This window comes from Harpia harpyja, chromosome 14 (genome assembly GCF_026419915.1).
Source record: "Harpia harpyja isolate bHarHar1 chromosome 14, bHarHar1 primary haplotype, whole genome shotgun sequence".
In the NCBI taxonomy this organism is placed as follows: Eukaryota; Metazoa; Chordata; class Aves; order Accipitriformes; family Accipitridae; genus Harpia; species Harpia harpyja.
Window position 1 is genome coordinate 16,717,271 of NC_068953.1, and position 22,110 is coordinate 16,739,380.

A 22,110-nucleotide genomic window follows, 5' to 3' on the forward strand; every position below is an offset into this window, starting at 1 on the left:
GTGTGAACTTTACTCGAGCAGACAGAGAATATAGATCTGTAGTCCTCACTCCAAATCAGCAAACTCTTAACTGTTGAAAAGAAGAAGGTTTTCCACCTTACTTAGAATAAAAACCTTCCAGAATACCCTAAAAGGAGACATCTCAAAACCACTAAGATGACTGCTCACCAGGGCTCACCTGCAACCACACATAGGGTAGAAGGTACCAACTGAAATAATGAAGATGCCCCACGCTTGTCTTAAGATAAAAAAATTTATTTTACAGTCTTATAAAGCAGCTTTACATTAAGCACAAACGTTGATCCATTTACTTTGTATATAAACATAGTAGAACCTTTCCCGCTGCAAAAAGTCATGTCTTGCTGTATATAAAACTAACATGTGCACATTGTGCTTAAACTGCAAAGTCTGTACAGCTTTACAAAGGACTACCCTTTACAAGAGCATCCTGTAAACAATTTATTGCATATTTAACACATGGTGTATATCCCACATGTAAAAAAAAAAAAAAAAGTAGAAAAAATAAAGTACAATTACAAGGTGAATGAAAATAGCAGCTTTCAGTGAATGTCTTGCACAATGGCCAAGAAAAACAGCACTGCCACACTTGTACAGTTGTGCTTGTGTCACTGGTTTGCATATACTCATGCGCACTATGTTTCCGATGAAGTCTATGTACAGTAAGCCCCATGGAAAGATTGAACAGATCTTAGCCCCTAAGACCTTTGTCAGTTTGAAGACTGAAAAGAAACAAAAAAACCCAACTTAAGTGAATTCGATGAAGTTATGGGCACCAATGTCCAATAATCCTTTTCCACTGCACAACTCAATTAAAAAGAGTAACAGGAGAAACCCCACACTAACTCTCTTCGGTTCTACAACCTCTGATGGTCGTTGGTTGACATCACACATGTGCTAAGGCCAACAAAAATGCAATGGAGATGTTAAGGATAAGGTGGTCTGACAGGACCGACAGCGTTGGCATGGCCAACCTACGCTTCTGAGCTCACCTATCCAACAGCTGCCGGGCTGCCGCTCACGAAGCACTGAAAAATCAGCAACACTGCAATTTTTCAACTGGCATTAATTAAAAAAAAAAAACAAAAAAAACCAAAAAACCAAAAAAACCCCCCAAAACCAAGAGGAAATTGTGGCCTCCGTAAGGCACCGATACCACCTCTTGAGCAGTACCCAGAGAGTCTCTCTAGATTCTCCAAATCCAAAATGGGCACAAGATGGAGGAAACATGCAGGAGAAAGATGTTTCTGTGTTTGCAGCAAGGACCAGTCGTTTGTAAAGGAAGCACATTTTTCTGGGTTTTGTATGTGTGTGAGTGTGCGCGTGTGTGTACACATGTACGTAAAAAAAAATTCACCTCTGCTACCTTTGGTATTGAAATTTCTCCTGTGACATCCACTTTTCATATTAATTGATATAATCGTAGCATGTGTTTGCAAAGATCAAGTAATTAAAAAATTGCTTCAAATATCTGCGAGAAATAGAAAAAGCATCAAAAAATAGAGAAAAGAAAAAGTAAAACCAAGATGCATATTGTCCTTGTGCCTAGCCTTTTTGTGATTTGAATGAACTTTGTTGTCAGCACGAACTTCTTAAGCTTAACCCCCACCTACACGTACAACACGTAATAGGATCAGTGGAAAAACCCCAAAGCTAATACATGTCCTTCCCATGCCGGCATACGTCAGGAGCTTTCGAGTCTGGGACTCTTAACAGCAAACATCAGCATGCCTCAACAGAGCTGATAACCCAATATTTGCTACACTACCAACCAAAACACCCCTGATCTAATGATGCTATCAGTTGGTTTTACTCTTCTGGATCAACCAGGATGCTACACACCAAGAAGGCAGACTAATGGTGGTTGTAAAGGACTGATAAACAGGAAAAAGAAACCACCTGGTTTCTTCTGCATTACAACAGTACAGTGAAAGCGTTTGGGTTCGGACATGTGTGTTTGGTTATTGCACGGGTACCCTTGCTTGCTTGGCAGAGCCACGAAGACAAAGCACACCCAAAAAGCCAGTGCTGGAGATGTAACAACCCCTTACACTATGAGTAAGACAGTAGGCAGAGGTGAAACTTGGTATTAAAGCACAGGTGGAGCTGGAAAGCCCTCTGGGGTAATTTTAATTTTTAAAATGCTTGATACACTCAAGCAGGTTAAAAATGAAAATCACCATAGGAAAACTGTAATTAATTCCAATTGCATTTCCTGCACGCTACTGAAAATGAGCTCCACGTCATACTCAGGAATTCAAGACAAGTCTCCCAAAGAATGAAGTTGCCAAAGCTTAGAGAAACCTCTCAGATGTAATTAAAAAATACAGTACAAAACATCAGGCTCCACGACAAGAGATTCCAGCTACCAAGGAGGAGGCGACACCAGCAAACCTGACAGGCGATGGTAAATTTGGCTTTATAAAAAGGGGGTGGCATGGTTGCAGGCTTTGTGCAGTCCGTGAGCCCCACTGAGTTGTGCTTACGTGACGTGACTTCGAAGCCTGCACGCTGTCTGCGTGTTTTCTGTCCACACGTCTGTAAAGAAACCATACAGCTAAAGGATCTCCATACAAAGAACTGAATAAAAAAAAAAAAAAAAAAGTGTATTTTTCACCCCAAGAAAAGAATCCTTATTAAAAAGCCCCCACCTTTAAAAAAGATACACTGTCCACTACCCAGGCTACAAGTAAATACACATTTACGGCGTTACACCACACGATCTGTTACGCTGTTCCAACATATACACATATTAACTCCATTTTAAAAGAGGCCACGGACTAACTTTTCAGGCAAGTGCTGGACTTTAGAGACCTGTATGGCTTCTGCAGATATTTCCTACAAAAAGGAAAAAAAAGAAAAACAAAAAACGTCCCCAAACTCAGGAGCACAAAGGGGTTTTGCTTCGTGCAGATAGTTTCACTGTGGAGCACTAAGGACAGGTGACGTTCCCAGATCCTACCCATCAGACCCAAATGTTTTCACACTGGAATGCAATGATTTCAGGAGATCAGTTTTAAGGATCACTTCTTTGAAACGGTCTGTAAAAATTTAGGATGCAACCTTTGAAACTGTACCTCTGCGAGGCAGCAGGACCGAGGGGTTTGGTTGTAAGCTCTAGTTGTGCTTTGCCCGGCCGCCTCGCAGGTAGCTCTTCCACCTCTTGACGAACTCTTTGAAGATGGGGGACTCGTCTATCGTGCTGAGGAGCTGGAGCTGGTTGATGTGAGTGGTGTGATAGTCCCATCGGGCCAGGTTGGGAGCGGTGCCGAGCATGAAGTGCCGAAGGTCGTAGATGGTCCCTGAGCCGGTGTCGTAGAGGGGAAGCATGGCCTTCAGGGACTCCATGCCCCGCTCGTAGAGAACCCGCGCCTCCTTCCCCAGCTTCTCCCCGGCCGTTTCTTTTAAGTCATACAGCCCGATTAAGGAGTACATGAAACCGTTGAGCACGAAGGAGCTGGGTGAGGTCGGGTACTCCTCGTACCAGTCGTGCCGGTTCATGAAGACGGCTTTCACCCCGCGCTGCTCCGATGGCAGCTTGTACGGCGCCGTCGCCCGCAGAGCCGAGCTGAGGAACGCGTGGTCCTTCGTCAGCAGGTACGCCCGCACCAGCGTCGAGATGGCCTGTCCTTGCGCCATGGCCGAGTACCAGCCTGGGTCCAAGGACTTAAAGCCTTCCCCCAGCTTCCTCGTCACCATGATGGGCCAGCCACCCCTCTCGTCCTGGTTCCTCACCAGCCAGTTGCTGGCAGCAAAAAAAGCCGCCATGTGAGCGGTGGCCGAGATGGTGACATTATCGAGGAAGCCTCTACCCTTCGCTACCAGCCTCACCACTCTCTTGGGCATGATTTTGGTCTGCTTGACGGCTTTTGTGTTCGAGAGGCCGACGCCTTTCCGTAGGTCGGTTACCAGGTCTCTGGTGAGGGTGCTCCAGCTAGTCCTGGGACCGATGCCATAGTAGATGTCTCGGTCCTTAAAAGCGATGAGCTGGGTGTTGGAGACGTAGTGGACAGTGAAGAGCTGGTTCTTCTCCGTCGTCTCGAGAACCACGGAAATGCTCCCATTTGTTATGAATTTGAGATCGAAAGAAATAATAAAATCTCGGGTGTTCCCAAGCTGCAGAGATACCCCCTCGGTATTTTCTGCAAAACAAACCAAAAAAGCCTTGTTCAGTGGTAAAACACTCATTTCTCCAAAATGTTTAAGCTACAGAGCGCACTTTCCAGAGGTAACCCCTCTTACCAGACAGGATCCAAAAGCTTTTAGGGCAGCCCATCATTAATTCAATCATTCTTTCTGCGCCCTACCATGTATTATTTAATTAAGCATAAAAGTAAATTCGCAAGCGAAGGCTGACTCCTGCAGCACCGGGGAAAACTCATTTGCCTCTCACATTAACACGCGGCAACACTTCGCTGCGGAGCAGAAGTGCCAGGGGCTCGATCAATGGCTTTATCGGAGGCTTCTGGTACCTGATCGATGGAGGAGTGCAACAGATACCAGCAAGATCTGGGGTAAGGGAAAGGGACATGAGCGGGGGGGGGGGTGTCTTACTGCTGCCTGCAGCTGCCTGCTGGCAGGATGCAGGACAGGCAGAGCTGCACTTTTCCTGCAGGATGGGGCACAGCAGCCAAGCTGCAAGAACGTAGATGCTGCGTGATCTTTCCCTTCTGTAATTCACAACATAAATGAACCACCACTCTTTTGCTCCAAACTGAAAATTTCACTTGGCAGAAAAGACACCAAAAATGCAGCGCCGCTCGAGCAGTCCATTTCTGAATAAAGCTCTGCTTTCAGCAAAAACAAAAAAGCCAGGAGTGCCGAGAAGCAGGTATTCAGGATTCCCCTGGGACTAATATCTACATTTACAACTTTTTTCTTTCCCAACCTGACAGTTCCAAAAACCAGTGCGCTGATTAGTTTAATGGGGGAAAAAAAGAAAAGAATATAGAAAGACTAATATGTTAAAGTATTTATTAACCTCTCCATTGGCAAAACTCAGTTTAATTAAAAAAAATTTCAAATAAAGCTCCTAGGCAATGCCACATAATAAAATCCGGTGCTCTCTCGCAGGCTAGATTTTAAAATGTAAAACCAACTTCTCCCCCAAAAACCTATACTAGAAGATCAAAGGGCTAATTAATTTGTAAAGCTGTGTGCAAATCTTGTAGCTTTGAAGGCACAGGGGGATGATAAACACTTAAAGACAGTCATCTTAAATTAACAGCTTTCCATAGAATAAAATTCGCCTGTGCAAGGCAATTGTCTCCTTTCTGCTACTTCTTGATGTGTGAAATACCCCATAAATATTTCTACGTGCAACCTTCGAGTTACAGTCAGCTTCTTCTGCAGAGCAGAGGCTTTTCTCCATCTCCCAAACTAATCTATGGCATTTTGCAATGTCTTGTGTTGTACGGTGCTATTGTACAGTACCTATTATTTTGACTGAATGTCATGTTTTCCAATCTTTTAAAGTAAAAGCCTCACTCCTTTGAGTTTTGGAGATCAGCATCTGCTTCGGGAGAAGAAACTGAGTGCTTTGTTACACAACATTTTGGTCCTATGAAAAATCTAATTAAAAAACCCCACTCGCAATTCCTGTCAAGTAAGTTTTATGGTTCCTTGTAAATAAATGCTTGTGTGATAACGAAGTGAATTACAATGGTGGGGGGGGGAAGAGTTTTAAGAAGCAAAGGAGAACTAAAGGCTGCCTGTTGTTTGCACTGCCTTAAGCGCCTATAAATCCATTACTTAAGGCCATCTAAGACGAGTGGATGCGTACCTCGGCCTTCGAGCCCCGCAGATTACTCTGCCATCAATAAAGGATGAGGAGAGAATACATAACAGATCTTTTAGCCTTTCCTCTCCCCATATTTATCTACTACAAAGACACAAGAGTGTTCGACAATTTTTTCCCTAGAGACTCAGGCCTAAGGTGCCAACTGAAAATTACTTCATTGTCTTTTTAAGTAATGGACTCATTAATTCTAATGGGTATTGATCGAGGAAAAATACATTACGTCCTTATTAATGAGCCTGTCCTGGCACAAAGGAAACTCTTGCATGAAATAATGAATTTCCCTGCTAAGTACAAAACAGAACGCAGTAAATTGAAGAGACGGCAACAAAATGCATCTTGCACATCTGCAGGTGAAGGAGAACGCCCGTATGCAGCCCCAGACCTTCACCGTCCTCCCCCTGTCCTCTGCAAATACCTGCGCAGCACATGGGCAGCTGCTCCCTCTTGCTGCCTTGTTTAAGGCAACTTGGGTTAGCCAGAACCAAGATCTCAAATTTTGCAAAAATACTTGCATCCCAATGAAGAGAGAGATCCCAGGTCCAACCAAAGAGTTGCACGTGCTACGCTTGCTCCAGGCTGAAAATAGACCTTATCTATCATCTGTCAACATCTGCTTATCACATGTCAGTGCTATTTCCCAGGCTTCACAACTGGTTCCATCTTTTTTTTTTTTTTTTTTTTTTTTTGCTTCTATTTTGAGACAGAAGCTGAAAGGCTCAGGAAACGTGACTGTAGCTTCTCACTGCCCTCCATGCATACATCCACCCACTTTTTCATTAAAATAGTGTTGAAAAAGCAGTGATAGAGAGCAAACAGAACAAAAGAAAAACTCCAGAGGTATGGAAACAAGATGACATTCTCAGGTGAGATCTTAAGGATGGGAAGTCACACAGGATAATGAAAACACTTTGATCCCAGCAAGTTAAAGCTCCCCTGATACCATCTGTGCAAATTAACAGACATGGCTTAGCTGCCACACATTTAGGATAACCCACCTGGAGCAACAAACTGTTTGACACTAGTGAACTTGGCTTTATCAGATACTGTGGACAGAGAGCAGCCTTTTGGCACTGTCCAGTCTGCGGACCTGCTGGTTTTGTCCTTCTCTTCGGCCGTTTCGTACACCTCGATGTGAGGTGGTTTCTCTGTCAGGTTTTTACTGTAGTGGCTCAACCCGTACTGTGCAATCTGGATGGGGTAGAAATAGCCTTGAGGTCCCCACTGTGTGGATAATGGCACACCTACAAGAGGGGAAGAAAATGAGTATTTTATCAGCATGTTTTCAAAAAGCAGTGTTTACAGCTCTGCACACTCCTCCTCCATACCCCATCACTCCTTTACTTCTAGCAAATGGTATTTCTAGGCTTCACCATTAGCTAGACTTGAGGAAAGTCCTGTTCAAAGAGTGAACTGCTCCCATTTACACTGAGATCCATGACTAGGCAAAACTAAGCAGATCTGAGTGGCTGAGAAGTCCTTATCATGGTCTTCCATACATCTCATTTAATTGTTTACTGAAGCACCACACTTATTTTAAAATACATTTAAAATGCCCTAACAGATTTTTTTCCCCCTACCCCAGAGACCACTAAATCTCCAAACAATGTTATATCTAACACAATCCCTTTAATGCCACAGAAATCTTTGCAAACTCAGTGTATATGTTATTACTAGATTTTGGTAAGAGTTATTCGATGCTAAAAGAGCAATTTAGCCAGCATCTGCAAATCTGCTCCAATTACCTTGGCTCCCCTAAGAGTATTACAAGCGCAGTCTGAAGTGCTGCCTGCGGAAACCAGCCAAGCTCTCCATGCAATACCAGCAGAACATGCCCCACCTCTTCCACCCAAAGCTGTCCCTTGTCTTCAGAGCTACTGCTCCAGCCCAGCCACATCCAGGATTAACCCTCCACACGTGACTGACTGTCCCAAAAGCTGGTAGCCTCGCAGGACAGCACACTTCTCACTCTTAATTCAGGGTTAGGGTGATTTTAGATTTAAAAGTCTGCACGGACCAGAAGAACCCCCTGGAGCACCACCTCTTTAGAGGATTCAAAGCAGGAAGATCACAGAGTACATCTTCCATAGCCTGATGTATTGCATTTCACATGCAAAACCCATTGCATGAGCTCAGACAATGTCACATAGCCATGCTCGATATAAAACTTCCACCCTCCTTTATGATCATTAGCAGAGATGCACCTGCAGAAAACCCTGCCAAGCTCCAGGCTCTCCTCTGCCTGCTCTTCACCAGCTCCCAGGAGCTGCAGCCTCGGGGTTTGGGTGGAAAAACCCTCGTGCCATAAACTGCCTATTGCATCACTGGCTGTGTGGGAAATGAAAACAAACTGTGTGGAGGAGACTTATTTATACACATACCTCCATAAGCAAGCAAACACAGGATACTTAAGATACGGATAAAACCAGGATTCTCCTAAAGTCCTGAGTTTTATTTGGAACAAATTCCCAACCTCTAAATATGAATCCAAAGTGGGAATAGATCACTGTGACCCTCTTGCAGGAAGCCAAGGATATTTAGTACTGTAAACCTTTGCAGGTGTGTAAGAAAAGGAAAAGGAAGATGAAAATAAACACATTGGCATTTGCAGCGTTTTTCCCCTTGGCAATGTCACGCTCAGAAACCAGTTTCTTCTGAAATCTGGTACAATGAAAAGCTTACTTAAACTAAATGTAAAAAGATACATTTTCATACATATTTTGGTGCTTTGTGTTATTAATAAACATTACTGATGGAGATGTGATGGTTTACTGCTGCCTGAAGAGTAAACCGTCGCAGGAAATATTTAAATACCATGTATTAGCTCAACTCCTGCAAGCCAGCTTGCTCATTAATGCAAAGCATTTTCAGTTAAGGGTGCATTCATTGAGACTGAAAGATGCAAAAAAAGAAATCTGCTATAAGAGCTTTACTTGAAATTTATACAAGATGACAAGATTAAATTCTCCAGGTCACAGGACATAACAACACATTAACCTTGCGGAAAGGGAGAAGGTGAAAATATAACATGAGGTTTTTTCCGTCATGCAGCAATATGAGAATCTCTAGGGCTGGAATGATGCAAGGCAAGAGCCTAAAACTGCCTGAGAACGTGTTTTAATATTAAAACCCCTTCCCTACAAACTACAACTATTTCTCTTCTCCGACCTGCTTGCTGGATGCCAGTAACTCTATTGCCTTTACAAAACCCAGGTTCTGGCACCACGTTTCACAATGATAGCTCTTAAATCACATGCTGCAAAAAAGCAAGGTTTATAGATAAATAATCACATTGTCGAGTGTTAAACTCGCTGGTCTCTTGAGGCTTAAGTAGAGAGCAGCTACACATGACAATAGCCTGCAGAATCCATCCTGGTTCTCAATTAGCTCTTACTGAATTTCAGCTTTTTGCTGGAAAACATCACAAGAACTGTGGAGTCCAGTTGCAAAGGGCAAAGGGGCATCTTGCACATCCTCCACATATCATACAAAAACTGGTGGGGCTCCAAGACCTAGGTCCAAGCCCAACAAAAAAAGCAGCACCCATGGCTATTATTCATATTCACAAACTGTATTTAACCAGCAATGACCGTAGCAATTAGAAAGGAAAGCTATTTCCTCAGCCTCTCACAGTGGATGTAAACCCTGAGCAGGACAACGCTCACACATAGTGGATGTGTAGTTACCGAGATGCATTTGCACCTTTGGGAAAGCCCTGAGTTTCAGAGCCCTGCTTCCCTTCCTTGGCAGATGTAACAAGGATGAGAGTTAAAAAAAAAAAAAAATCAAAATGTGAGAGTAACCTTACAAAAAACTCAACTGACACACCCTAGGCATTTGTTTACGTGAATCCTTTACAGAGAAATTAATTGCAAGACATGCCAGCTTTCTGCAGTGACCATATCATGGGAAGAGCTCATATCAACACAGCAGAGCATCACCCATCACTGAGGTGCATGAAAATGAATGTATTTTATTCCTTAAGTGAAAGTTGGTCTTTAATTTATGAGGGGTCACAGTGTCACATTCCAGAATAGTTTTATAAAGTCATTGATTTTTTTAATATGAAACCTGACAAGAATTTTCTGCCATCAAATCTTTGCCGAGATGTGGGAAGACCTTGCGTCCTAATTACCGATAGCACGGTTTAGCAAAAGTGCAAATTGGAAAGGTTTTACTGTATATTAATTTTATCCAGGGACGCTTCAGTGGCTGGAGAGCTTTTTGACCCTTCAGCAGTTCTCCGAAACCTCCTCACCTTGCTGCGGGGCAGCAGCACCTTTCACAGGACAAGGCGAGGTGATGCCCTGCCTGCCCTGGGTACGGCAGCGCGGTGACACTGATTTACCCGGATCTGTGCACAGGACGAGCTTTGGCAAGAATAAATCCCACACTGCTGAGCAAAACCTTCCCCGCTTGCTCTGGAGCAGCCCAGCAGGGAAGGTTTTGACTGCTGTAGCTCCAGCACTGCCCCGGCAATGCAAGGAGACAGGATATTGTTAAACCTGAAGACAAATATCCACTATTAAGCTGCCTGTGAGCAGCCAGGCTGTTCCACAGGTTCTGGCAGTGCTGTTTGGCTCAGAGCGTGGGGCTGTATCTGTGCCCGCAGGGAAGCAGGAGCCTCCTCAGGCAGCAGGGCCAGGCTTTTTTATTTAATTTTCTATTTCAAAATAATTTTGGCTCCCTGACAGAGATGACAAGCGTCAACAACAATGCCAAAACCTGACAGCAGCACTGTAAGAGAAGCGTCCTGCCACCTCCAGAGTTTGCTGCAACCAGTAAAACCAGAGACACAGGATGGGAACTGGTAAACCTAGTACAAAGCAGAGACTGTGCGTGATTTCTCAGAGTAAGTGGGTTTTATCAACAGTATCACGACAAAATTAAGATCACTTTACATCTCAAATGATGACAGCAAATTTTAAGAAGCATTTCAACTGTTGAAAAAAAAAATACTTAACACAAACCTTCAACACCACTTATGCACTTCACTCTGTCTCGAACCTCTACGTTGTAGCCCTCGAAGGACATGAAGACCCCATCGGGGTGGTAAGGTGCTCGCTGTGTGTATACTTTGGAGTAGCTATGAGAGAATTCAAACCTGTCATAACCATCGTACTGAGCAATTTTCCCATAAACCTCAAAGTATTTCTCTACCCAGCTGAACGGCAGGAAGACCTCGTTGCCTTCCCTCCTGCCTTTAACGGTGTGCTCGTCATTGATCAGACAGTCAATCTCCTCATACTTCAGCCCCGGGGCTTTGTTGCCGTTGAAGCCTCCTGCGACGGGGGGAGCTTTCTGCTGCTCCTGGGGCGATGCCTCCTCACTCTGCTGCCGGGCCAGGTCACTCTCGGAGGCTGCAGCGGCGGCTCGGCGTTCGGGACCAGCGAGGCTGCGGGGGAACGGGCCGGCTCTGTCAGAGGAGCATCGGTTCCAGAGCAGCACCATCACCAGGGTGAAGAGAGCGCAGATGACGATCAAAGTCTTGTAGTTGACCCGAGCTGCCAAGCAACGCATATTCACACCATACCTGCAAAACAGAGAGGGGAGAGGTTTTTAAGACGCGGTGCTTACAGCCGGAGCTGTTGGTTCTGCTAGTTCAGAGTCCCAGTGGAGCCCATCCAGCAGCAGCATCGCCACGTGTGCACCGTGATGGTGTTTGGTGGGAAGGGGACAGGCGGGGGCACCGGGAAGGCAGTTTGGGTTTTTCCAGCTCTCCGCAAGCAACGAGATCAAACATACCAAGTCACAATTCACCTCCCTGCTGCGACAACACATTGTTTCACCAAATGCAAAGGACGCAAAGAAACAGCAGCAATCACAGGGCAACTGCTTCTAAATAAAAAGCGTGATGTTGATGAGATGCTCAGCAGCCACCGGGAATCAGCGAACAAACTCTCACCGGCCCCAGCGCACAAGGGGAAGAGAAATCCCCAGCAGAATTTAACCGCCACCCACCCAGCACCATGAAAGAGGGATTTCCAAAAAAACAGCCTTATAATCAAAACCTGAAGCCCAGAAATATTTGTAGTTCACACAGCTTAAATCACTGAGATACCTACATAAAAAGGGATGGCTATTTTTGCCTTTTTTTTTTTTTTTTTTTTTTAAAGCACAAGCTATAAACATTTTCTGAGAAGAAACTCAATGCTCAAGGCTGGATTGATTCTTGACATTACTGCCCCTCAAATGCACTTTTAAAACAATAATGTGTATGAGGAGGAGCAAGCAGGCTGGCAATGGAGGACTTTACAGCCAGAGCCCCGGCAGGGATGGTGCTAGCAGCCCCAAGGCAGGAGCCTCCAGAAGAATTGAAGGAGAGACTGGGAAAGGACAGGACCTCCACAGACATGCTCAGGGGCTCACGTGTCCTGGTCCCCCAGGAGAAGGCAGAAACTATGTAAACCCTCTCTCGGGATTTTATTATTTTTTTCCTGCAGGATGAACCTCCTGCTGCATGAAGCATGCTCCAATGCCACCATTACAGCCCCAAAAAGGAGCAAGGCTGAACAGCGGGAAAATAAATCCAGAAGTTGAAGTGATTTAAGCACATTCGCTCAGAAGACCCTCGTTTTGCTGAGGAATGAAGTCCTTCAAACAAATGATGTGCATTTTTCAAATGCGCAGGAATATTTAAGATACACTTCATAAAATCCCTATTAAACAGAAGTTTAATTTCACCTCCCTAGTAAGCCATGGCATCAGAGCCACTGAGTTAAGTTTTAAACCCGTTGCTTAACTGCAGTCCCATCTGACATCCCTGGGGGCCGCTCAGCAGCTGAGCTGGGGGGCTCGTGCAGCCCCAGGCGTGCGAGGATGGTCCAGCGGTACTGGACCTGACCACTGGTGATTTCAACAAGGTGCTCCAGAAACAGCTGCAGATATTGCAGAGATTCTGCTGATCAGCAGGAGTTAACCATACAGCAATTAAAAGGAGTTTCACCTCGAGTTCCATCCCCCCCTTTTTAAATGGAAATAATCAATTATCTCTCACCAGTTTTATGCTTCCATACTGTAAGCACCATCTGGTCATTTAAAACTGGACTTTAAAAGATAAGTGTCTTATTTTCTGAAAGCCCAGTTTACTACAAGCTTTTAGAGAACATAAATTTATATATAATTGTGTTTTTATGGAAATGCTAACATAAGAATAAATCCAATTTTCTGCATCAGCAGATAATTTCTAGTGATGATGCTTTCAGGATGACCTCAACAAATATGCTCTGCTCTTTTTACACAAAGGGATAATTCACTTTTAAATACAGAATGACATTTCTGACACACTTCACCCCTACCTATAAAACTCAAAATTAAGCAAGCCATCTGGATTACCAGGGAATGGGGAGAGAAGAAACACCATCACCACACTTTTTACATCCCTATTACCCCATGCCTGTTACTCCATGGTTTTAAACAGGCTCCATAACTGTGAAAAGGTCCTGGCTATGCCATTATACACAGCTTTTATTTTATTTTGGTTCTGCTGCCTTGGACAGTAGAGAACTTGGAGCAGTACAAAGCGTTCCCTATGCTCACCTTGCAGCTCCAGGAAGAGCAGGAGATGCTGCAGGTTGGGTCCAGCTGCATCTGCAGCTTCCTGGAAACGCTGCTGAAATATTTAGTTTTTATGAACTATAAATGAACTGAAGAGGACTCAGAAAGAAAAGTGGAGTATTTTCAGAGAACCATCATATTAAGTGTCGCCAGTCACCGAAAAAATCTAGAAATATGTGAGAGACACTTATTACATGTTAAATGGATAGATGGATTTTTATTCAACTGCAGAAAAAAAGAATTCAGAATCTCAACAGTAAAAAGAGGTAATTTAAACCCACAAAGGGACTGTGTTAAATTGGTTTATTCCCTTGCTGCTCTTATAAACAGGATTTCATCATACCATACTTAAAAGATTTAAGGAGTACAACACAGGAAAGTAGTTTTAAGTTATGAAGTAATATATCCACGAGATCCATGTTTGTTTTCTCCTCATTTTGCTGGATGACACACCTAGCCTCTCTAAGGCTGTGCACCAAAACATCTCCCTCCTAAATTTTAAGGTGTAGGCTGTTATCATCAAAGTCGATCCTTATCCCTCAAGTAATACTGGAGCTACAGGTTTTAAAAGGCAAATACTTCTGAGAAGTCTGGCTAAAATTCCTTTAATTCTTATGCTGAATTACTGGGCTACAGAAATGGTTGCAGCAGAGCAATGCACTGCTGTTATTTACAGCTGGGACTGACACCTGGCACTGGCCTACAGCAACAACACAAATAATCTATAAATTAATACTTGTTTAGTTTTACACTGTTTACGCTTACATAGTTGCTGTACAAATCATTATATAAATTCTAATTAAAATGCAATGAAATAGCATTTCTTACAGAGTGAACAACTAGCTTCAAATGTATCCCAAAACAGGGACACAATTAGAGAAACTTATTTTGCCAATTCAAGTTGAGGTGTCAAGACAAGGTTTTGAGACACTGTTTTTAATATAAAGAAAAAGAGGGTTAAATAAAAATAAAATCTTGATACCACTGCTTTATTAATGATGCCTGGAAAGAGGACAAATCTTGGTATTCCGTGCTGTGAATTAGGAATCCACAGTCCCAGCTGTGTATCTAAGAATGACAGATTCAGTTCTGGTACTCAGTTCTTACATGAAACCAAATTATTCGCATTCCAAAAATATATATGTCTCTCTCAGGAAGTCCCTTATAAGACAGGGGTTTTTTGATCTGCAAAACTGTGTTGAATATATTAAAAGTAAGAATTTCTCTGAAGTCCAGGCTATTGCCTGGTTTCTGTGTACTCGGCACGGGAACCATCCCGGTGCTTCACTCGTCATTGCTCAGCTTCAAAACCCAGGACAAACACAGGAGGTTCCTCTCTTGGATATAACCATCGATTTAGGCCATTTGTAAATCGAGCAGGCAACGCTGCAGTCTTTTTGCGCACAGTTGTGCTTGTAAGCAATACTCTCCAGCACAGGAAGACCTTGGGGTATTTCTAGGTGGGAAGATGCAGCTCCCCAGGACGGGAAGCACTGTCTGTGCCTCCCGGGAGGGTTGAAAGGGAGGATGCACTCCGAAAAGCACTTCTGCTTTCCCAGTCTTAATCAACATGATGTGGTGAATTCATTTTAAACCAACTGGTGTGGAAGAGGGTAACCTGCAGCAATCCTCAGACTTACCATCCTGATCTTGTTTCAGAAAGCGGGATTTAGTTTCTGCAGAGGGGGGAGATTGCAGCGCTGCTGCTGCCCATCTGCCTGGCGACAGCGTTTCCTCCCCTCGTGCTTGCACCGGTCCTCGCAGAGTCTGTGTTTCCACAACCTGAACATATTTCAAGTGGAACGGGAAGGCTCTGCTGCGAGGAAGATGCCAAAGCAGCGACATGGTCCTGCTGCCCAGAGCCCTTCTGAAAAAACACATCCTCAGGTGTTTTTCAAGTCTCCCTGGCATTCAGAGTTAAAAAAGAAAGACTATTAAAAAGTGGTACGTGCTGACACTGGACACAACAGTTTGCATAAGGGCTGATGCATGTTACCCAGGCTACAGGTGAGAATTACTTAAAGCTTTCTCACAGCTCCCAAAGGTCCCATCTGTGCAGGTTACTGGACACACTGCGGTGACAGTGACAGCAGGATGAATGCAGACAGGAATACTGCTGCTGGCCACATGCTTGCTTTTATTTTTAACCATTATGCCCGTTTCACCTGGGTGACACAGATACAAACTGCGCTTTCAGATAAGTATGCAATACAAGCTGCCTGTGGCAATTTCAGTGCTGTCTTTTTTTTTTTTTTGCTCACAGTGCACGGATAAGCTTTTAATAAACCAGATCAATGATCCTCCAAGCAACAGAGATGACTCACATTTAACTCAAATTAAAAGCCCCGGAGGATGCATCACGTGCAGCAAGAGCCCAACTTCCATGGTTCTGCAACCGCCCTACTAGCATGAGCAAAGAGCACAAAAAGGGTTTTAAGCTGGTTAAAAATACTAGACGTCATCCTGAGTAAATAACCGAGTAAGGACTCAAGAAACCACATCACAAAGTACATTTCCCAAGAACACATTGGTTGGCGTGAAGTTAAAGTATTCACATTTAAATTCTCTGCATTTAAACAATAATCAAAAGTTGCCCACTGAGTCCCGGAGGTCTCCCAATAGTCTAACGCACTAGCTCTGTGTTTGCTCGCTAGGAAGAAAGACAGTATTTTTACTTAAGACCAGGGATTTCTGCTGAATAGTGATAAGCTACCTATTTACTTTGAAGTCTCTATGCCAGACTAAGCTATTTAGTACAGAGAAAAAAAAAAACCTGAACAGTGACTGCCAATCTGAGATACACTAAATTCAATATTTAAAGAAAAGATACACCATACAATTTAACAAAAGAAAGGAACAAGACTAGAACTTCAATATATACCCAGACCTAAAAGTTATACTCAGTTACACACAAACCTCAGATAGAATTGTCCCCCATTTCCTGTTTATTACACACAGCAAAATGCTATTTAGGCTAGTCATTACAATGTTATATAATAGAAAAAACAAAGAACTCGGGAGTTGTTTTCAGTAACTGTGGAAAATTCTTTTTGATAATTGTAATGACATCAAAATTTCAGATCCTTTGCCAAAGCTTACTTTTGTCTTAAAATGTGATATTTATGAATCATCTAACTTCCCAACAGCTCTGCATTTCTCAAACATGTTTTACCTGCATCCTCAATCTGCTCATGTTGGCTCCATCTGTGGATGATTAGACAGAGAGGATCTAAAATATAAGGTGAAGAAGCTGTACCCAGCAGCTTATCCTACAGTTTTCCAGTCCAATTAGCCTAATACAGTTGTATTTGTAGCAACACATCTATTGTTAAGCATCAGCCAAGTCTGTGGCTACATAATAGTTAACTCAAAAAGTCAAAGTACTTTTCTATGGATACCGATGTTATCATTTCTTCTTAGAAACTGAGATATGCATCTAATTTCAGCATCGGGCGCATTCAGCGCTGGTATCCATGCAGCTACACAACTGGCAAGGTTTTCAAACAGGTTTAGCTGCTGCCTTGAGACATGTAGGGAGTGACTGCACCCCACCCTCGCCCCGCTCCCCTGTGGGACAGCCATCTTCTCCTGCCCTCTGGACAGACATACATTTCTCTGCACGCAAGACAGTTAAAACAAGTCAGAGCAAACTACTTCCCCACACGAGAGCAGGATTTTAGTGACTCATGGGCCTTTGACTATCATGCGATCAGGAATGTTTTCTGATCTAAAATTAGAAAAAACATTGTAAAATTGGAAAAAACTTGCACACTTCGTTGCAGTGAAGTGGAGAAGTTGCTTCAAGACTTCACCAAGGCCCTGGATAACCTAGTCTAAGCCCTGCTTTCAACAGGAGGTGGGGCTAAATGATCTCCAGACGTCCCCTGCAACCTCAACTTTTCTATGCATCCATAGTATGATGCAGAACTTTAAGAAGGCACGTTGATGTAGTCAACAGAAAACACAGGATCTGTTTATGTTGGTCCTACACAACAAGCACTGGTCTTCTTTCTAAACTCCTGCATATGCTGCACACTTTGAAAAGCATTCATCAGCCTGTATTAAAAAAAAAAAAAAAATGAGTATAGCTCAAAGAGTAATTGTAATCTAAACTAGATAGAAAAAAATTTTTTTTTCTAAGATGCTAGGAGGGTGTTCACTTGTCCTGCACTGCAAACGATGGCTTTATCTGTGTTTCTTTGCACAACTGCTCAGCCCGTATGCATTCGGACCAGCTGGCCAGTCCCAGCCACTGCAAAAGCTCTCAGACACCAAAGAGACTAAAGGTGCCTTTGTTTTGCTAGTAAGTCTAGTACAGAATATCACTACAAAACTTTGAAGATGAAATTACTTGTATATCATACTTTTATGCCATATCAGGAAAACCAGTTAGTAGGGACTGCTGCTGTAATTATCAGCCCATTTATTGTACAGTCTAATAAATCTACTTGCTTTCCAGATGGATTAAGCTATTAAACCCCTCACTAATGGCACAAACAATAACTCCGAATCTAGCTGCTGCTTATGGAGGCATTACGCTGCCTCTTTCCAAGCTATCAAGTATTATATTGTTACTATGCAGATTAATGAAGCAAAAGATGAAACCATTTCATCAGTCTCCCTCATATTTAGGCTTTGAAAGCAATGCCTGAGCAAGTCTCAAGACAGCAGCATTAAGGGCTGTAACAAGACTCTGAGGAGGAGCCTTGCAATATTATTTCAGGGAGCTGGGCTCTCTCTTCAGGCAGGAAAGGAAAGCCCACCGCACCGCTACTTTTACAGCACCCCCAGTCCCTTTTTGCTTAGCGGTACTCTGGACGGCACTAGTTATGCCTGTGACTTGCCTCTCGTGGATGCCACTGCTACCACATTCAGCTCAAATTCCTTTTCAGTTGGCGATACCTTTCTAACAGCATATCGAAGCGCTGAGGAAACACCAGCTGGGAGGGGAAGCAGGGCGGCATACGCAGCCATCGTCTTGGGCTCCTGCAGGGATCGGGTGGGGGGCTGAGGAGCTCCCACCGAACAACCCCAGCGAGCCGGTTGAGGTTCAGCAGCTTTAAGCAGTAACTGAACTGTCGGTTCTGCTTTACAGCAATCCTGGGACCTACAGGCAAAAATAACTGCACCTGCCAACTGTATTTAACTTACAGAAGCTAGCACAAGTATGTGCTCTGATTGCACTGCCAGGCACAGGCATTAGAGCTGCTCATTTTTCTGCTCAGCAACACATTATTACCTTCTTAGAACAACGTAAAATGCATCATTCCAACTATTTGTCTTCATAAAGTAAAAATACAACAACAAACCGAACAGGGGAAGCCCCATACACCTTTTTCTTTACAGTGCTGTTTGGTGAGATATGATGAGTGGACTGTCAGGAAAGGTCTCACTGTAGGTTAATCATTCAGAGCAAACAAAAAGCCATCTAAAACGACTGCAGGCTGCATTTGCTGCTTTGTGGACATAGACATATCATCTACTCCATCCCACCGTGCAGCCTGGCTGGCAAGAACAACCAATTGGATCGTTTTGTTCCTCTAGATCATTAGTAACTTCCTCGTAACGAGGCATCTGATCACAGCCCCGAAGAAGAAAAAGATTTCACATGAAGAAAGTGAGAGCGAGCACACGTCCTTCCTCACTCTCCCTGTCCCAAAACTCCCCACGAAGCATTCAAACTATTTGAATCCTCAGCTGCAATGACTACAAGTAATCTGAAAGGTTCATAAGAGTGTAATTTGACCAATTACTTAGATTAGTAAGCTACATGTTTTTACTTAAGTGAAATACCCTGATTAACACCATTTTTATCCTTAAAAACAGCCTCCACGGTATCTCTGTTACCAGCTTCTCCAATCCTGCAGTCTCCATACAGGTCACATTTAATCATCAGTGCTGGCAACTATTACATTATCATGTCAGCTCCTATTTGTTACTGACTTATTAAAAAGAGAAGCATTTTATACTGATGACAGAGAGCGGCAAAACTTTAAATGAATATAAATCCCCACCCCCTCTCTGCTCTGGCAGTTCTCTCGCATACGTGTGTGAAAATAGTAACTGTGAAAATGTGTTAACATATAAAGTACACATGGTTTTGGCAGCACTATCTCTAATGGACTGATAAGCTGATTTATATCCTCAGACAACTTTGCTGATAGAAAGCCTGCAGTACCTGCCTGCTGGTTAAATCATTATAACCTTTATCTTAAAGGTGGGAAGGTATTTTACATTTAAGCTGCAGTCAAGGAATAGTCAAATCATAACAAAAAGGAAGATAACACATTTAAACAGTAACATAGCACACGCTTTCTAAGTAGATGGATAATGTTCAGTCAGGTATTGAACTGAATGCACGGATGTCCCACTGTATGTGCCATGGGGGATAGAGGGGACAGGAGCGCCCAGCTGAAGCCCCTGTCACCCCAGCCACACGGCTGTCTGGAAACACTCAGATCTCAGCTTTCTGCTGGAGGCCAGCATCTAAGGCCAAATTCCTTTAATGCAGGGACTGATCCAGTACAGCGGCAGTAATTTAAATTTTGATCATGCCACTGGAGAGAGGATAAACCACATAACTCATGGTCTATTTAGCCCTAAAAAGTCAGAACGTACCTACTTTGGAAATCCATTTCTACAGCTCAACGTTATGCACGTACATCTTTAAAGCTGGTAAGGCAAAAAAAAAAAAAAAAAGCAGAATTTTCCCCTCCTGCTTCCCTTTTCATGGCATGGTGAACAGATATCAAACCTACACACCTGGAGTAAAGTTTTGGAGGGTCTTTGAGAGAAAGAGACCTGCTTTTCAAACCACAGACACAGGATTTCCAACCTAATTCTAGGCTGGATTTAGGAATCATAAAAAAAAAAAAAAAAAAAAAAAGGGACAGTGTTTAAGCTGTGCAGACCACAACAACGCAGGACAAAGCATCTAGCATCACGAGGTTATGTATCTTAGCACATCTGTAGCTTATAGCAACAGAACTTAAATAATAGCATCAACCCTGTGCTTAGCAAAGCAGGTTTAACAAAACAAAAAAGCCATGTCTCCTTTCACCCAGCCTGCTATCATCACCTGCTTCGGGACAAGTTTTGCGTGTCACACACGGCTACCCCAATCCAGGTGCGAGAAATCATCTGCATCTCTTGTTTACCTGTCTCTGTTGCAAACATACATTAGATGAACTAAAATGCAAAGCCTGAAGCTTGGCTTCCCTCGTTTTTTTAAAAGAGAGGGCAACATCTAAAGCACCCCTCTCCGCCAGACCCGAGGAGCTGCCTGGCTGCTGGCACAGAGCATCGCTTCTGCTGATTTCACAAGCAGATGTGTTTTCCCTGGAAATTAATGGAAAGCAAACACACAGCGTAGGATCAAAATGAGATTTTTCACTATCACTTTACATTTTACTGGCTTATCAGAAATGCTTGAAAGTTGTCTCACGCAGTTACGTACACATTAGCAACTATGTTCTGCAACTAATTTCTTTCACCAAATGACGTGACACCATCACCCAGGCACAACGCTGAGCCAGCTTGTAGCTGAGTTCTCCGACTCCTTTGCTTTCCTAATGTATTGGGAAATAATGGCTGTAAGTTTCTAGCAGCCAAAGCAGCACGAGTTTCCTTCATTCTGAAAAAAAGAGTTTAACTGTTTTGCTCTCAGCATATGCGCTGGGAGACCTTTTACACGAAACAGAAGAGGAAAATCTTTTATCCCGGTGCCAACAGAGGCAGCACAGCTCAGTGACCCCGACTGCGTAAGACCTGTTGACACTTTCTTGCTGCCCAGAAAGCCCAAAGTTCACTTTGTGCTTTTCATTTCCTCCCTACCAGGTTCCCTCTAGGAGCTTCCACTAAAAAAATCCCGATTTAGAACATCATAATGTTCTTCCTGCCATCAAGCAGCCTGATAGGCAACGCACGTTTTGGTGGGAAAGACGGAGCGGTGTTTTCTTTCCCGACAGGGTTTCACGGACATTAACGGAGCGGACAGAGATGCAGGCACTTCTGCTGCCAACTCATTACAACGCCTACAAGAATTCAATACAAAGTGTGCTCCAAATTACAACTCGGACAGCTGGCAAGTATTTGGCATGCCTGCTCGCATGCAGCCTTCAAATAAAAATAGAAGAACCCTTCTAGTCTGAACACTGCCACCATTTAAAAAGAGTGGGCACGGGACTTTGGAGAATACGCACACCTCGCCCTAAAAGTTACACGGTTCCTATCAAGCAGATGAACTTTGAAGACATGGTCCAACAGCTTCACAAGACCATGTTTTTGTTTGGCTATTGCTAGTGAGCTTCACGTAATTTCTGCAGTTAATCATGACTTATCTTCCAGTAAGTGATAGATACACAGATTCTGCAAACGACAGTGCTGCAAGTGCCAGCGTCACAGCAGTAAAGGCAGTAGCAGTTCTCTCATGCACTGCTTCTAAGTGCTCTCGTGAAAGCTCAAATCTCTGGGAAGCCCAAAACCCCACAGTTTTGGTTCACCAATGTTTACAGTTTATTATTGGCATAAACCATTCACAACTGTACTCTTACATACATACTCTGAAGGTACAGTTTCATTGGCTTTTTCTTTCACTATGCAAAAAGCAGAGGTTAAGGAAGTAACGCTGCTTATAGCAGAGAAATAAATAAAATCTGTTTTAAGTTAGAGGAACTGGCTAAAAATGCCTCATTTTTTTTTGCTTAGCAAACCCTGGCGCTCTGTACAGATGGTTCTCC

At 43.5% G+C, this 22,110-nt stretch overlaps 1 protein-coding gene across 7 annotated transcripts in view; it reads right to left on the minus strand.

The window, feature by feature from the left end:
• Positions 1-234: 234 nt before the first annotated feature.
• Positions 235-22,110, minus strand: part of GLCE (glucuronic acid epimerase) — a 54,983-nt gene continuing 33,107 nt past the window's right edge. For 5 of the 7 annotated variants that reach the window (XM_052808088.1, XM_052808086.1, XM_052808090.1 and 2 more), the window contains 3 exons: positions 10,786-11,348; positions 6,814-7,059; positions 2,608-4,160 (listed from right to left, as the gene is read on the minus strand). In XM_052808088.1, coding sequence (XP_052664048.1) covers positions 3,136-4,160; positions 6,814-7,059; positions 10,786-11,335 — 1,821 coding nt within the window. In that variant the 5' untranslated portion in view covers positions 11,336-11,348 and the 3' untranslated portion in view covers positions 2,608-3,135. The other 2 variants (XM_052808092.1, XM_052808091.1) reach the window with 2 other exon arrangements.